This window comes from Lepisosteus platostomus, chromosome 3 (genome assembly GCF_059453375.1).
Source record: "Lepisosteus platostomus isolate fLepPlt1 chromosome 3, fLepPlt1.hap1, whole genome shotgun sequence".
Classification (NCBI taxonomy): Eukaryota; Metazoa; Chordata; class Actinopteri; order Semionotiformes; family Lepisosteidae; genus Lepisosteus; species Lepisosteus platostomus.
Window position 1 is genome coordinate 62,007,262 of NC_142613.1, and position 13,058 is coordinate 62,020,319.

The window sequence follows — 13,058 nt, forward strand, 5'->3', positions numbered from 1 at the left end:
AAGTGATTTTTGTTTTCTGAGGCATGCAATCAAATAGCAGTACTTTGTCAGGGGCAAAGATGCCATACAGATTGCACTGATGTCTCAGAGCACCAGTGGCAAACTCTACTGAAGTGCCGAAGGGCTACAAAAAACCTTTTACTGAAGACTTATAAGCTATGGTTCTGGAGATGCCTTCTGGCAGCAATAGCCTACATGACTTTGGACCGTGCCTCCAGTGTCTTTAACAAAAATGTCTAACGTCAGGTCTGTAACATTGATTCAATGAGCAGATGCAATATAATGATGATTTCCACAGCAGATTCTGTTCTTGAGTAATATCTGAGGGTCATCAAGAACGTTTTCTCTAATACAACAATCATGTATACATTGGTTTAGATGTATCCTGGTTTACAGAAAAATACGTGTCAGTAGGAGGACTTTACTGATGTCACTCATGATCAGCACTGTTTCCCCCAGGAATAGAGGCAGAGCTGTAGATGTTACAGACCGAAAACCAAAGGCACAATAGTCCAGAGGGAGTGGTCCACTCACTACACCTCGGGCACAGGAGAGGCTGGCACAGTACAGCACCAGCCCAAAATGAAACTGTCCACCAAAGTCCACCAACTGGAATGCGGGAGCTACAGCTTCTGGGGTGTCTCTCTCTTCTGCACTGGAGTGGATTCCTGTGGCTGGGCTCCTTGGGGAAAGTTGCATGGGATAAGAGAACAGCCCGCTGGAGTCTCCCGTTGTTCAGGCAGGTGAAATAGTAGCATAGAAAGGGGATGTAGAGGGAAACACTAATGTAGAATGGGGATGAGCCACCAAAGACTAGAGCTGTGCTTAGTCCAGAGGACATCTCAGTGTGGAGAGGTCCAACCTCCCAGGCCGGGCAGGAAATTCCTTGGGCTGTCCGAGGGGACCAGGAGCCAGTTAGCTCAAGACGCAAACCCTTCAAAGACCAGGCCAGGCATACACTATCAGCTCAGTCTCCTGGAAGATAGCCATGAACCTGGAGCGGATGGAACTGGATTCCCAGGCACCATCTAGACCAGGCCAACAAAGACATTGGGTGAGGTTCCCTCTCAGCCACTGGAATCCTCTGGAGAGCACAGTTACAGGCAATCTCCCAGGTGGAGCTGAAGGGAACTGGAAACCAGGAACAACAAGGGCTTCACTGAGATACAGGAAGGTGGCTCAGGAATGGAGTGAAATTACCAATGTTGGAGGAGAAGCAGCAAAGGGATTTAATACTGTCAGAGCACATGCTGCAGTGAGAGATCTGCAGCAACTAAAGCCAGGTGCTCCTAATAACCTGGTGGCTATTGAAACTGCCATACTCTCCACTCAGGAGCAGTGAGGACAAGCGTAATAATGTCATTACAAGCTTAGAGGTGCCCACTCAAAGGCCATGGTGGCTGGCTTTAAACCAACCAAGTCCAACAACAGTACATTGTTAATTGGCGGAGTACTGTTGCTTGCAGAATCTAGATCATGATCAGCTGAAAATAATAGAATTGATCATATAGTCCAGGCCAATTCTCAGAGCTAATACCACAGTATTATTCAGTTTTAACTTAATTATTATGAGTAACTTAATTATTACTGCCAAGAATTGTCAGGGACACATACTCCCCTCCTCAATCAGCACAAAGCATGTGACTCAACATTCTTTACAGCACTTCCACTGGTGAGGGGGAGGTTTTTGCTGTGCAAGCAATTCTAGAGTTATATTCAGTAAGTGAAATTCATTGAGGACAGCGATGAGAATAACTTGGAAAAACAGATTGCTTTAATGCTTGTGATTTTGTTTCAGTGAAGAAATGAAAGATGTATATTATTCCTGACTTCTCTCTTACTTGCACATTTTTCAGGTTGTGCATTCTTCCACAGAAACCTTAATTCCATAAAAAGAAGCTGTGCTCTCCCTTGCTCTCCAGATGGATTAATTTTGGTTAGCTTTGGCAATTGTGTCTTAGTGATTCTATAAAAGATTAAATACCTTGTGAAGTTTACAGACATTGACATATAAAATGGTTTTACATGTGCCAGGCTAGAGACTTTTTCAAACTTCAAACACTAATAAAATGACAAAATGCCCTAGTTTCAATGAACAATTTTCCTTAAGTCTTTAAGCAGATTAGGGTGTGTTTATGTGATCCACATCAGCCACCCTTGAGTTATTTATTGGCTATTCCCACAGTGGGGGGCTAATTGTCCCAATACTGAAACCACAACTCTTTATGGAAAATGATTTACAAGTTTTAGATTTATTGCACGTAGTTTCCATGGAGTTTCAAAACAATGGAAATCATCTGTTTGGTCTAAATCAAAGCTATCTTACAACCTCCTCTTCAGATTTATATTGAAAGAAATGTTAGCAAAAAACATTTAAGAATGTGCTTACTGTACTTATAAGAAGACATTCCTGTGAAATGTTGCCATAGACATATCAGGTTATTCATTGATTTTAGTGAAGCAAAAAGCTGAGACCCCACAATGGATTGAACGTGCTCTAGAAATTAACCCAAATTCCCTTTCAGAGCCGCTGCACAGTGGATTCAGTGGGGCCGGCTGAAAACACAAGCATCTCCACCTGCAGGAGAGTCACAACTGTGACAGCTTTTTGTCCTCTCCTATGTGCCTATTGACCATTGCCATGGCATGGTGATATGATCGAAAAAGGACACAAAAAGGGCAGCCAAAAAAAGAAAGTGGAACAATAGCTACTGTAAGGCAGGGAAATAATTTCAGTCTATTAAATGCAACTTAGGAATTGCCTTACAGCATATCAAGTGTTTTAGTTCATTCATTGTATTTAAGAATCAATTTCTTTGCAGTTGTTTGTTTTTTACAAAGTACTATATTCACTTTTTAACTCTTTGCCTCACCACCACTTGCTTTATTAATTTCACATGATGGAGGAGTTGCATCAACTCTACTCACCTGTGGGGGGGCTGTAAAGTAGAACAAGCAAGAACTGTCTGATTTCAAAAGACAATTTAGTTGTTAACTCAGTTGTTATTGCCACAATACTAAATTGTAATCGGAAGGACTAATGTCTTAAACAGACATGTCATAATTTTTAAAAGTGAAAAGAAAAGCTCGTGAAAAAGGTGGAAGCCAGAAGCCTGGGTTAACAAAAATATGTTGAAGATGTGAAAATAAAACCATAAATTCGTAAAAAGATACATAATGGAGCAGGTCGCATTTTTCTCTCTCTGATCAAAGTTATACAATAAGATCCCAAATGTATTTTTGCTAGCTCAACTATAAAAGATGTTTTCTTTCCATCTACAAAGTTGATCCAAGGTTAAGTGTGGTGTTTGGAAAAAAAATTAAGTATATTTCTCCAGTACAGCTTTTTTTTAAGCTGCAACTTTAAAAAAAGTAAAAAAATATCCAGACCAAGATTAAATCAGAAATTTGACCCTCCGGCCATCCGATACGTACACTTGGCACTTGATGGTTGGCTTTAATTAAATAAGCCTCTGGCACATGCCAGGTTGCTGTTAAGGGCAGGGTTTGATATTTGCAACTAGTCAGTAAATTGACTTTTTGACTTAATCCTGGCCCAAAGCAGACAGGAAGGAATAATTATTTGCATGTTGGCATAGCTCATATCACCAATCACAACTGAAGTCACAAGTCGCCAATTACAACTGAACAGTGATATGAGCATTGAGCGCTGCTATCCATTATATTAAGGTATTTCTTTGTGATTTTATTTCTTAGTCCAGATACTTGAGCAGAATCACAATGCAGACATCCCCTCTGTTTGCGCCATATACATTTGGAGTGGAAAACCCCATTTCTCTACCCTACATGAACGCAAGGTACCTAAAATCAAATGTTCCAATCCGGAATTCACCCCTGATGCAAACTCTGATTTCAAAGTATATAGTTTTCTCTAGCAGAGAGTCATTTAATGACCTATAGAGTTAAGTACTGCCTTTCCCATCTCAGACAGTTCCTCTAATATGTTGGATAGATGATTTAGCACAGATCTGTCTGCTGGAGGATGATTTCCCTTTAGACACTTTTTAGTCATCACTGATACACAGGCTTACCTTGGGTAGATAAAAGCATGTTTACTTTACTCAGAGGTTACTCACAAAACTGCATTAAATCCCATAATATACTATATGATCTATTTAGTACAGGATGTTTAAGATTTTGGTAAAATTAATTATGCTCTTTTTATCAAATTATAATTCTCATCTTCTTAGAACAGCTATAACAGACGTGTTTATAGGGTTTTCCCCCAGGGCTTTTACAAGACTGTACTGGCTCTCCGGAAGATTTTAATAGAACAGTGCATTGTTAAAATTCAAAAGGATCAATAAACTTCTCTAAATTAACTGAATCACGGTTTTATTATTGAATAAAAGAATAAATTTAAATAATGATACATGCCCAATGGATTAACATTGAGTTCATTTATTAACATGGCTAACACAAAGGCTTCGGAGAATTGCTCCTATTTCGCTGTGTTCACTCTTTAGCCCAGGAGGGAGAGTGATACTCAACATCCTCAACATCTTCTGTTTCTATGGCAACATTGCCTCCCTCCCCCCTTATTTCTGCCCTCCTACACGCTCTCTTCCTACGCCACCTCCTTTTCACATCCCATCTCCAGGCAGCGACCTCCTTGCACTGAGAGAGACACCCAGATAACGGCATCATTCAAAGAGGAAATACCAAAAATATATATAAAAATGGCGCTCATCCCTTCCCAGGTTTTAAGGCTAGCGATCCTTCTATCGTATTTCTCCATCCTCTGCAATTATAAAGCCATTGACATGCCTGCTCACCAAACTTACGGTGGTAGCTGGAAGTTTTTAACATTCATAGATCTGGTAAGTGTTCGTTGTTCTCGGGTGTTATTCACCACTCACTCATCTAGAGCGTCCCGTTTTCGATGGTAGCCTCATTGCTTCAACTCCTACATACCCTATTGGAGAACCAGGCCTGTTAAAGAGGATTTATAACGTATTTTCTTTCTTAAGGTTTGATTCCTTTTATATACACGTAGGTTCATACACACAAAAAACACATTTAATTGAGCCCGCAGCCATTCATTGATTCATTCTCTTTTAATATCAGTGTTTTTTAAAAGGTGCAGTTTTCATCTTAAATGATCAGACGTCCTGTCGGGTGCCTTTCTCATCTCACGGGGGAGCAGGGTGTGGAAGGGTATTTTTGTCATTAGGCTACTCGAAAACCGTAATAGATTAACAAAATTGCTAATGTATTACCTTATATTACTTTCTGCACATGTTAAAAATCGGCAGTGAAAGACAAAAGACAGTCAATAAGGTTTGTCGTTATCCACGGTAACGTTCTCAGGTTAGTGGAACTGAAATAAATAGTATTTGAGATAATAGTATTTCAATGAAACGTATACTTTATTATATTGTTGAATACATTTTAATTTTATTTAATGGTAATTGTTTTCCGCAAGATTAGCTGCAACAGACGATGTGATGTGTAAACTATGAAAAACTATTTTTCCCAGAAACGTGCATAAGAAGTTGAAAACGGGAGGCTGTTCTTGTACTGTTTAAGGAATGGTTATTTTCTAATTCTGAATTAGACTGTTTTTTATTACAAAATTAAATTTATTTCTGTAGCTGCATTTTATTCCTAATAGACAGTTGCTGTCACCACAAACGATGGAGTAGTGTTAAGCACAAAGCTACTTTAAACAAAGAAATATGCACTAAGCAGAATGGTCCCCCTTTTAATGTATCTTAGGACTACTGCACCACTGCACTGCTATTGCTCAGTTGTAAATCCAAAAGTTAGCCTGAAAGTAACTGTGGTGATTAATTAACAATCAATGTATCAGATAATCAGTGTTGGATCATTGTTATTTCAGTGTTCAGTTGCAGCCAGTTCTTCATTAAAAATAAAAATAAAAATGTGAAAAAGGTGTAATATAAACAGATTGTCACAGTAAATCTTGTAGAGTCATCTAGATTGCTTTGAATTGACTATAGGTAGGTCCTCTTCATTTCTTAAGTGTTTCATCTAAATGTCACATACAATTCTAACCTAAAAATGCTGTAATCCACATACTTTCTTTCAGTTTTGCAAAATCAATAGTTTATCCATCCTGCTTATTTTAAACTCACGTTTATAAATTAAGTTGTTGTTCATTTTTCTATAATATTATCTCTCTTGCTGATTTGTAGCTAAAACCTAGCAAACATCAAGAAAATTACTTACTACATATCAACAATACAGTGTGTCCAACATCAATATCTTCAACAAGTCAATTAAACTGAATTTTCTGTCCAAAATTATACAAAAGTATCAATGGACGTCCCACCTATTTTATGTATTAATAATAAATAACATTGTTAAATATTCCAAAGAAATACCAAAATGAAATAACATTTTCCAATTGATTTAATCAGTTTGATGAGTAAAGTGAAACCAGTTTGCTTTTTACATAAACTGTAATATGGGTGAACAGTAAGACTTTTTAATGAATTTTCTTTTTATAGTGTACAAACAAAAAATGTTTAAATATAATAGGCATTACCCTCTGCAGTGGAATTTACAAAGTGCAATGGTTTATCAGTCATGTCTTTAAATAGTATCCTTCTTTCTGTTGGGTCCTATTTCTTACATGAAGTTCAGACTCCATCACTGGAACAGATCATCTTTGAGTATGTTAGATAAGATAGATGTTTTTGCATACACTGTCATACTCATTCAACAATTAGAATATAAAAACTAAAGAAATTGAGAGGACCTGATCAATGTGACTTGTTTGCTTGCTAGTAGCTAATTGCCAGCAGCCATATCACCCTGCAAGTCACAACTTGCAGAAGCTAAGCAGGTGTGAGCCTGACTGGCATGTGGCTGGGAGATCTTTTGGGAAAAGATAAGGTTGCTGCTGGAAGTGGTATTAGAGGAGCCAGTAGGGGGCGCTCACCCTGCGGTCTATGTGGGGCCTACTACACCAGTATAGTGATAGGAACACTACACTGTAAAGAGGCGCCATCTTTCGGATGAGACATAAAATCAAGGTCCTGACTGTCCGTGGTCATTAAAAATCCCAGGCTATTTCTCCAAAAAAGAGTAGGGGTGTTACCCTGGTGTCCTGGCCAAATTTCCCATTGGCCTTTGCCGATCGTAGCCTGATAATCCCTATTGATGAATGGGCTTCAACGCTCTGTTCTCCTCCCCACTGATAGCTGGTCTGTGGGGAGTGTTCTGGCACACTATGGCTGTCTTTGTATCATCCAGGTGGATGCTGCACATTGGTGGTGGAGGTGGGGAGTGTTCTGGCACACTTTGGCTGTCTTTGTATCATCCAGGTGGATGCTGCACATTGGTGGTGGAGGGGACCCCGTTACTGTAAAGCGCTTTAGGCGGAGTGGAATAAGGAATAATTATCATTATTATTGATCCAAAGATTTCATCCATTAATTCTTGCACTTAACTAAATACCCTAATATATTTTAATATTTTATTCTTCCCATCATTGACAAGAAGATGAAAATGATGTACTGTATCAACATAAACACCTGAGACCTAAGACTTTTTCATAAGGATGTTTTTCATGTGTGGTCTTTCCCATCTTAAATTTCTTGTTTATGTATTTGGTACCACAGATACCTCTCTCTACCAGTATATAATAAATGTAATTTGCTAGACTTTTGCCCCAGCCTGAATTAGTGAAATTAATCATATTTTATTTTTGCTGCACCACGTCTGTTTTGGTAAACCTAACCTAATTTTGGTATCACCTGTGGTCTTGAGTCCAAAAAGTTCATGCCTTCTAAATTCATTTCAAATTATGAAAACCCTCAGTTGAGAAGATGCATGGATTAGCCCGGTCTATTTGTAGTTTGATGAGTCTTTGGTTTTATTAGGTTGATCTAAGGGATAACTGTATGTAAAATGATTATTTGTAGCGTATTGGAAAATACCAAATATTTACACAGCACAACAATTTGCCATTTTAGATCAAACGTATAAAGTGGTAACAAAGTGGCATTTGTAATTGATAATATAAATACAATAGAAATTACAAGCGCAACATGAGTACAGGTCTGTAAAAGAAACATGTCTTATGCTGAAAGGAGATAGATGTCACGACTATAGTCCCCCCTCCTTAAGGGTGCTCCAGCCCTTTCACTAAAGACTTCATTCTCTGCACCTGTTTCCTATTCCCTGCCCACCTTAAAAGCCAGGCGCTGACGCTCTTCCGGGCTCTGCATCTGATTTCCATATCGTGCGAGTCCGGGACCAGGAAGCGCCTGGCCCCGTTAAGGTTTTAACCCCCCTGTTCCCGTTCCTGTTCCCCGTCCGTCGGTTCCGACCCGGCCTTCGTGGTTTTTAATTCCTTCGTCGGATGGATCTCCTGGTTTTGGACTTACCCTTGCGTTTTGGATACTCTATGGATTACTCTTGGATCGTTCGCCTCGGCCACACCTCCCCCGTGCACCAGCGCACCTTGGACACGCCCCCTGTCTTCTGCCCCGTTTTCCTGCATGACATTTCCCCAATGTTTCCCCACTCCGTCGGACTGTGTCGTCCGCATAGGGTCCGGAAAGAACTGTTCGTTACAATAGATGAATATGCAGCATAACATATGCCGCTTGAAGATGACAAACACAACTCCATACCCCACAATTATTTCCACAATTCATCAATTCGGAACATCACTCCCGAAGAGCCTACAGTCAAATGGTCTTTTTCTGAGTTTTATGAGTTTTGATAACATTCAAAGTCAGTTTGTACTGTACCAATGCTTCTACTTCTGAGAATAATATTACTGTCCAGCTTAGTGCCTTTCACCTTGTAGAATTTCATGCTGGCTTTCCTCGTCAGTTTACCGAAACAATAATAACTAAAATAAGACCTGCATTCGGTTCCCACATGCTGTGTTTTGCTTTGATCAAAATTTGCAGTTCTCCGTCCCTTTTTCAGGCTCATCATCAATGAATTATTAAGATCTGGAATTGTAACCTCATGCCTTAAATGTCCTTCTGTTGAAGAAGCAGAACTAAAGACTCCAGCCTTCTCAGTAATTATCAACCGATAACTAATTTACCGATTTGTGCAGAAATCTGAAACAAGGTGCCGCTGTTCAGTTGCAAGCTCAATTTTAGGCAAATTAATTATATGAGTCCTTTCATTCTGGGCTCAAATTGCAGCATAGTAGAGACAAGGCCCTTGTTCAAGTTTCTAATGAGTTCCTACCGGTTTCTTTTTAAATCCATCCTTATCAAGCCGGACCTCAGTGTTGCCATGGATAATGTTCATCATAATTTACCTGCTGAAAAGATATAAAGGATTGTTTCTGGAATGCTGGTGGAATTTTGGTTAACATTTTATGAAACTGCGAAGGAACAAGTAAAGGTTTATTCCATGCTTCACACACCTGTACATTTGCGCTCTATGGACTCTGGCATTCCTCCAGTTTCAAAAACAAGGCTCTGAACGCCCGGATACTGTATGTTCTGTTGCTTCAGGGCTGTGGAATGGGCTCTCAGCCCAAGTTAGATCTTGCAAGTGAGTCAGCAATTTCAAATCCTGTCTTATACCTGGAAATTCTGTTTTATTTACTCTATTATTTTAAATTTTGTAAACCTTTTCTCGTTTGATATACTGTAAAGCGACTTGAAATCTTGTATCATGAAACATGCTTCAAAAAGATCATACTTTGTCTTAATCAAATGCAAAGCCTACACTGTTCTGAAGTGGAATAGGAAATGGGTTCCACACTATAAAGCACTTTCAGATACAAGATAGCTAATATTCACATCCAGATATCCTGTTGCATGTGCTTGTGGATTGGTGCTGCTTCTGTTAATTCTGGCAATGAATTAATTTTCACAATGTGTTTGATGCAGTATTAACAAAGCACATGGTTGTATTGAGATTAATGTAGGGATTTATATTTGGAATTCCCCCATGAATTTTAACATCTGTAATAGCAATTAACCTTTACAGTGGGATAGATAGAACCACCAGGTATCCACTTCTGTGTTAGATGTCATGTTTGCAGAGTAGTTTATTGTTTTGTATAAGGAAAATAAGTCAAACTAAAAAATCTTATTTTTTATGACATCTTAATCTTATGACATTCTGTATTCAAATCTTGCTACATAATAAATCTTTATGTATGTAACACCATACAGTATGTTCTTCTGTATTTCATTTATGTATTGAATGTATTCCTATTGTATGGCAACTTTAAAATTGTAATTTCTGTTTTTAGTTGTAGTCAACGTTACTCATTGCTTGACTGTATTTTTACCCTTTCTTCCTTTGCTTTCAACTACTTCCTGAATAAATACTGCAGTCCTTTGGATTGTAACTTTGTACTTTAAAAAGAAGTAGTTACATAAGAATGTATAAATGTATTGCATTACCAGAATGACATTAGCGTTGCTTTCTTACAACTCTTGGGTTCAGGAACCTTGAACCTGGTCTAGAGCACCGTTTGTGTGGAGTTTGTATGTTCTACCCATGCCAATGAGGATTTTCACAGGTTCTCCAGTGTCCTTCTAAAGTCCAAAAATATGTTGACTAGGCTAATTGGCATTTCTGTCCCCCATGTTTTTGTGACCTGCTTTGTGCACAAACAAGTTAGGCTCCATCTGACCATGTTTCTGTGTTGGACTAAGTGGTTACTGGAATGGATGAATGACATTTTCTGTTATATTGGGAAAAAAACAATTAATTTGTTTGCAAGGAAGACTTAATTCTTTCACATTCAGACTTGATGAATCTTATCAGAAACTGGCTAGCTTGATATGCGGTTTTGAACATTCTAATTCATTACCATACGAATGTGGTAGCTGTGTCTGTAAGAATTATTGTGAATCAAGACAATTAATATGAAGGCATATTGACATACAGTATTGGGCCTATACTGTACATGCTGTGGTTCACCAGATCTAAGCAATAAATCTGACAAGTGCACTGTGGCATTGTTTTGTTAGATAAGTACAAATTTCTTTGGCCCACTGACTAAGATTTTACATAGACAACATTTTTTTTTCAACTCAGACATCACCTGCATGTACTTTAACTGCCATACCCTCGCCTGAGGCATTGGAGTAGCACAATGCCTTCTTAAGGACAGTTGAGCTCCCAGAGGACAATAAGCCAGAGTATGCATGCTCAACCATACAGAGGTTTATGGGACTAAAGAATGTGCTGCAGATAACTATAGTTTTTTTCTGTCATTGATTATCGTTCATAGTTTTCTATGTGGCATGCCCATATACTGTACAGTATATGCTTCTGTTGCTATATGTATTCCCTTCTCAATCCATCAATCCTTTATCTTTTGTATGGTACCCTCTTATTGGAAATGTTTGGCTAAAAATGTTATGCTGTATCCCACTGTCCATTGTGTAAGCGATAAAGAGCCATGGAGTTTTGCTCTGTTATTAGAGTTTTGGGTCCTTTACTGCCTGTAAACTGCCTGTAAGCTGAGGGCTTGAATGCAGTATGCTCTAAAAATTGCAAACATCTATTGCATGATGAAATGTGTGATATTGATACATTGTCCCATAAATGAACTAGCATCAGTCTGAAGTATTGTCCAGGGCTCTTGATATGTCATTGGGAATGTGTGAATGGATCAATATACATGTAAAAATTGGTGGACAACTAAATGAATAAATAATATTCAGTTTGGTGACAGAACAAAGTTTTCTGTAACTAGTTGCTTTACTAAATTTGTCCCCCTGGTGAGTTTTTAAGGAAGATTCTAAATAGTTTTTCTACAGCATACAGTAAGGACAGATGATGATTTTTTTTCTTTTTAGTAGAAAACACAATGCAGGCTTCACATTCCTTTAAATGGTACACACTTTCTATTATAAGAGCGTGCTACTTTTCTGTTTCAGCAGACATCAGTATTTTTTAAATGCCTGTTCCTTAAAAAGTACCCAACAATTTAGTATACTGTATTTCAAACTTTGGATTAATCACAATGGTGTAATAATGTTTGTATGTCTATATTCATAGAGAACAGGAGATAAGTTATTAAATTGACTAACGTGGGAGATTTTCAAACTCTTCAAGAAATATGGAGCACAATGCAACATTTTGTACTACCCTAAGGATATCTGAAGGACATGGTAACAAAATTGGGAGTTTTGTGTGCTGTGTTTAAATTGGGAGAACATTATTTTTGTGAAGTCATAATAAAATGAGAAGGATGGGATACAAAGAAATGTGATTGTTTTGGACCAGTCATTGGTGATAGATGTTTTTGCTAGGGGATATCGATCAGTTGTAAGATACACTTTCCAGGTATAGGGGGCATGGAGTGATGTAGAAAGCTAGGTTGCGAGGAATTTGTAAGAAGGCAGCAAGCAATGAGTAGATCTTCACAACATGCAGTACTGTACATAGTTATTGGTTTGCAAAATATATTAGCACATAAAAGCGATAAAAAGAGGAGTATGATCTGTTGACTCTGTTCCATAATAATAACAGCACCATTGTAACTGAGGTATCCAGTTTGCACTGTCTGCCATGTTCTGTAAAATTATAAGGCTTAGGTGCATTTTAATGATTCTTCAGTGACATCACAGTATTACAAGGTAGAGTTAATATCTCACATTAGTGTTCACTGGATTAAAATACCTTTGTAAACATGAACAGATTTGTAAAACAATGAAGGTCTTGGAGTTGTTACATCAAAGTCACATTAATGTTCAGTTTTCAGAAATGTAAACATTTTTAAAAAAAATGTAAAGTTACTGCGCCTAGAATAAAAAAAAAATACTATTTGAATCCTGACTTTAGTGTAAAAGCTCTCCATGTGCCCTGTGAAAGGAATCATTAAAGGTTATTTTTAGGCCATTGTCTTTTATAACAATATATGCTTTTGTAGTCTGCTAACAATGTGAGTTTTGTAACTTTTTAAACTAGTGTAGATGTACAGTACCTATAGAAAGTTTTCATATCCTTTTCAAAGTAACACATTTGGTGGCCTAACAGCCTGTAATCAAGACACATTAAATCAGAATGTATTTTACCTTTATTTACACATTTTACATTGTATTTATACACAAACTCCAAGTAAAAAA

General features: G+C 38.0%; 1 protein-coding gene across 1 annotated transcript in view; it reads left to right on the plus strand.

The window, feature by feature from the left end:
* Positions 1–4,590: 4,590 nt before the first annotated feature.
* Positions 4,591–13,058, plus strand: part of aig1 (androgen induced 1) — a 59,356-nt gene continuing 50,888 nt past the window's right edge. The window contains exon 1 of the mRNA XM_088626317.1: positions 4,591–4,841. Within this exon, the coding sequence (XP_088482443.1) occupies positions 4,701–4,841 (141 nt within the window). The 5' untranslated portion in view covers positions 4,591–4,700. The remainder of the gene's footprint in view (positions 4,842–13,058) is intronic.